The sequence below is a fragment of the Babylonia areolata genome, chromosome 16 (genome assembly GCF_041734735.1).
Source record: "Babylonia areolata isolate BAREFJ2019XMU chromosome 16, ASM4173473v1, whole genome shotgun sequence".
Lineage (NCBI taxonomy): Eukaryota > Metazoa > Mollusca > Gastropoda > Neogastropoda > Buccinidae > Babylonia > Babylonia areolata.
In genome coordinates this window covers 11,290,569-11,295,568 of record NC_134891.1, presented here as the reverse complement: position 1 = coordinate 11,295,568, position 5,000 = coordinate 11,290,569, and the positions used below count along the sequence as shown (strand labels likewise).

The window sequence follows — 5,000 nt, the reverse complement described above, 5'->3', positions numbered from 1 at the left end:
AATGATCAGTGCTTGCATTGACATTATGATACATGTCGACAATGATGACACATACAATGGACCAATGATAGTATCCAATGTGATTGTAAGATATAACGACACAGAGTATACATACAATATATGAGAAATAGCATTGGCATTATGATATTTATCAACAATGATGACACATACAATGGACTAATGATAGTATCAATATGACTGTAAGATATAACGACAATGGGTATACATACAACATATGAGAAATAGCATTGACATTATGATATATATCAACAATGATGACACATACAATGGATGAGAAATAACAGCGAAATTATGATATATATATGTATATATCGACAACGATGACACATACAACATATGAGTAATAGCATAGACATCATGATATATATCGACAATGATGACACATACAGTAGATGAGTACATCGACATTATGATATATATCGACAATGATGACACATACAGTAGATGAGTAATAGCATAGACATCATGATATATATCGACAATGATGACACATACAGTAGATGAGTACATCGACATCATGATATATATCGACAATGATGACACATACAGTAGATGAGACATAGCATTGACATCATGATATATATCGACAATGATGACACATACAGTAGATGAGACATAGCATTGACATCATGATATATATCGACAATGATGACACATACAGTAGATGAGACATAGCATTGACATCATGATATATATCGACAATGATGACACATACAGTAGATGAGACATAGCATTGACATCATGATATATATCGACAATGATGACACATACAGTAGATGAGACATAGCATTGACATCATGATATATATCGACAATGATGACACATACAGTAGATGAGACATAGCATTGACATTATGATATATATCGACAATGATGACACATACAGTAGATGAGACATAGCATTGACATCATGATATATATCGACAATGATGACACATACAGTAGATGAGACATAGCATTGACATCATGATATATATCGACAATGATGACACATACAGTAGATGAGACATAGCATTGACATCATGATATATATCGACAATGATGACACATACAGTAGATGAGACATAGCATTGACATCATGATATATATCGACAATGATGACACATACAGTAGATGAGACATAGCATTGACATCATGATATATATCGACAATGATGACACATACAGTAGATGAGACATAGCATTGACATCATGATATATATCGACAATGATGACACATACAGTTGATCAGTGACAGGAGCACAACCTAAAACAGAACTCATGTCTGATAAATCAGACATAAATATCTATCTATCTAAGAAGAAATCAGGAAGGGGGAAAGGCGAATCTGACCTCGGCGAGATATATCTTTAATATGAATAGCTCATAATAATTATCGAAGAAGAAGAAGAAGAAGAAGAACAACAACAACAAAAAGAACAAGGACAACAAGAACAACTAGAACAACAAGAAAAAGAAGAAGAAGAAGACGAACAGGAAGAATAACAAGAAGAAGAAGAACAATAAGAAGAACAAGAGTAACAAGAACAAGAACAACAAGATGAACAAGAACAAGAACAACAAGAACAAGAAAAACAACAAGAAGAAGAACAGGAAGAACAAGAACAAGAAGAACAATAAGAAGAACAAGAGTAACAAGAACAAGAACAACAAGAGTAACAAGAACAAGAAGAACAAGAACAAGAACAACAAGAACACAAACAAGAAGAAAAAGAACAAGAAGAACAACAAGTACAAGAACAACAATAACAAGAAGAAGGAGAACAACAAGTACAAGTACAACAAGAAGAAGAAGGAGAACAACAAGAACAACAAGAACAAACAAGAGAGGCAAGGCCTTCAAGACTCACTTGTGATACACTTAAAAAAAATCTAATCGTTAAAATGTGTTCTGTATTTGTTATTATAAAGCTTCGCGTTTAAAAAAAAAAAAAGCCCTGTACACTGAGAGTAAAACAAAAGCTTTTTATGTATTGAGTATAATTTCAAAATGTAATGTTTAAGATGAGAAAGATCAGTTTAAAGCAAATTAAGTCCCCTAGCATTAATTACAGAGTAATTTCCTTTTTTTTTTTTTATACTATCTGCACCAAAACGTTTGCAAAATAAATAAAACTTCCATGCTTAGCAAAAGAAGTTCCTGTTTGAACAAAAAATGATAATAATGACTGCTCTTGTTGGGTCAGAATATCAGATCAAAGTGCCAAGTTTAGAGAATACAAAAAATATAAACAGTAAATGCAGTTTGCATATAATTAGGCTTCATTTTTTTTTTGCGCCCATCCCAGAGGTGCAATGTTGTTTTAAACAAGATGACTGGAAAGAACTGAATTTTTAAAATGTTTATGCCTAATTTGGTGTCAACTGACAAAGTATTTGCAGAGAAAATGTCAATGTTAAAGTTTACCACGGACACACAGACACACACACACACACGCACACACACACACACACACACACACACACACACACACACACACACACACACACAGACAACCGAACACCGGGTTAAAACATAGACTCACTTTGTTTACACAAGTGAGTCAAAAATAGAACAAGAAGACCAAGAAAAAGAAGATCAAGAAGACCAAGAAAAAGAAGAACAAGAACAAGAAGAACAAAGACATGAATAAGAACAAGAAAGAGAACAACAACAGCAATAACAAGAACATGAAGAACAGAGCAAGAACGAAAACAAAAAATACAATAGGGAGAACAGGAACAAGAAAACAATCTAAAAAAAAAAAAAAAAAAAAATCTAACGGTGGTTTGAATAGTTCTTTTCTTAATTTGTGGCAGAAATGATAGATGGAAAGAGACAGAGAGAGAGAGACAGAGACAGAGAGAGACAGAGACAGAGAGACAGAGAGAGAGAGACAGACACAGAGAGACAGAGACAGAGAGACAGACAGACAAAGAGAGACAGATAGACAGACAGACAGACAAAGAGAGACAGACAGACAGACACACACACACACACACACACACACACAGACAGACAGACAGACAGACAGAGAGAGAGAGAGAGAGAGAGAGAGACAGACAGACAGACAGACAGACAGACAGACAGACAGAGAAAGAGGGAGAGAGAGACAGACAGACAGAGACAGAGAGAGAGAGACAGACAGACAGACAAAGAGGGAGAGAGAGAGGGAGAGACAGAGAGATGAACGGAAGGAGGGCATGCACCGAGGAAGACAGGGTAGGGGGCTGTGTTGTTGTTACCTTGGTGGCCACGAAGACATACAGCACAGCCTTGCAGGAGGTGAGCAGACACAGGATCACCTGTAGGACCCACAGTGCCAGGGGCCGGTGCACCCACACTATGACATACCTGTACAGACACAGCAGGCATCTGACGGCACTATGACATACCTGTACAGACACAGCAGGTATCTGATGGCACTATGACATACCTGTAATGATACAGCAGGCATCTGATGGTACTATGACATACCTGTAATGACACAGCAGGCATCTGATGGCACTTTGACATACCTGTACAGACACAGCAGGTATCTGATGGCACTATGACATACCTGTACAGACACAGCAGGTATCTGACGGCACTATGACATACCTGTACAGACACAGCAGGTATCTGATGGCACTATGACATACCTGTAATGACACAGTAGGTATCTGATGGCACTATGACATACCTGTAATGACACAGCAAGGGTCTGATGGCACTATGACATACCTGTACAGACACAGCAGGTATCTGATGGCACTATGACATACCTGTACAGACACAGCAGGTATCTGACGGCACTATGACATACCTGTAATGACACAGCAGGTATCTGATGCCACAATGACATACCTGTACAGACACAGCAGGTATCTGATGCCACAATGACATACCTGTAATGACACAGCAGGTATCTGATGGCACTATGACATACCTGTACAGATACAGCATGTATCTGATGGAACTTTGACATACCTGTACAGATACAGCAGGTATCTGATGGCACTATGACATACCTGTAATGACACAGCAGGTATCTGATGGCACTATGACATACCTGTACAGATACAGCATGTATCTGATGGAACTTTGACATACCTGTACAGATACAGCATGTATCTGATGGAACTTTGACATACCTGTACAGATACAGCAGGTATCTGATGCCACAATGACATACCTGTACAGATACAGCAGGTATCTGATGCCACAATGACATACCTGTACAGATACAGCAGGTATCTGATGCCACAATGACATACCTGTACAGATACAGCAGGTATCTGATGCCACAATGACATACCTGTAATGACACAGCAGGTATCTGATGGCACTATGACATACCTGTAATGACACAGCAGGTATCTGATGGCACTATGACATACCTGTACAGACACAGCAGGTATCTGATGGCACTGTGACATACCTGTACAGATACAGCAGGTATCTGATGGCACTATGACATACCTGTACAGACACAGCAGGTATCTGATGGCACTATGACATACCTGTACAGACACTGCAAGGGTCTAATGGCACTATGACATACCTGTACAGACACTGCAAGGGTCTAATGGCACTATGACATACCTGTACAGACACTGCAAGGGTCTAATGGCACTATGACATACATGTAATGACACAGCAGGTATCTGATGGCACCGTGACATACCTGTAATGACACAGCACAGATCTAGTGGCTCTGTCACTTACCTGCAATAACACAGCAGAGATTTGATGTCATTGTCACATACGCACAATAACACAGCTGTGATCACACCTTTCTAATGATGCCATCACAATCTGAACATCAAGGCCAACAGTCATTCGCTCATTCAGTTACGTTTATTCATTTATCTATTTTTTTGGTTCTTATGTGTGTTTGATCTCTCAGGATCAACGCTAACGCACGAATACACGGACGCCCATACGCGCGCGCAACAGACAGACAGACAGACAGACACACACACACACACACAAGCATCCACACACACACACACACACACA

General features: G+C 38.7%; 1 protein-coding gene across 3 annotated transcripts in view; it reads right to left on the bottom strand.

Annotated features, from left to right (window-relative positions):
• The window catches only part of LOC143291146 (potassium channel subfamily T member 2-like), a 105,236-nt gene that overhangs the window by 60,546 nt on the left and 39,690 nt on the right, over positions 1–5,000 (bottom strand). For all 3 annotated transcript variants that reach the window (XM_076600822.1, XM_076600823.1, XM_076600824.1), the window contains exon 6: positions 3,245–3,353. In XM_076600822.1, coding sequence (XP_076456937.1) covers positions 3,245–3,353 — 109 coding nt within the window. The remainder of the gene's footprint in view (positions 1–3,244; positions 3,354–5,000) is intronic.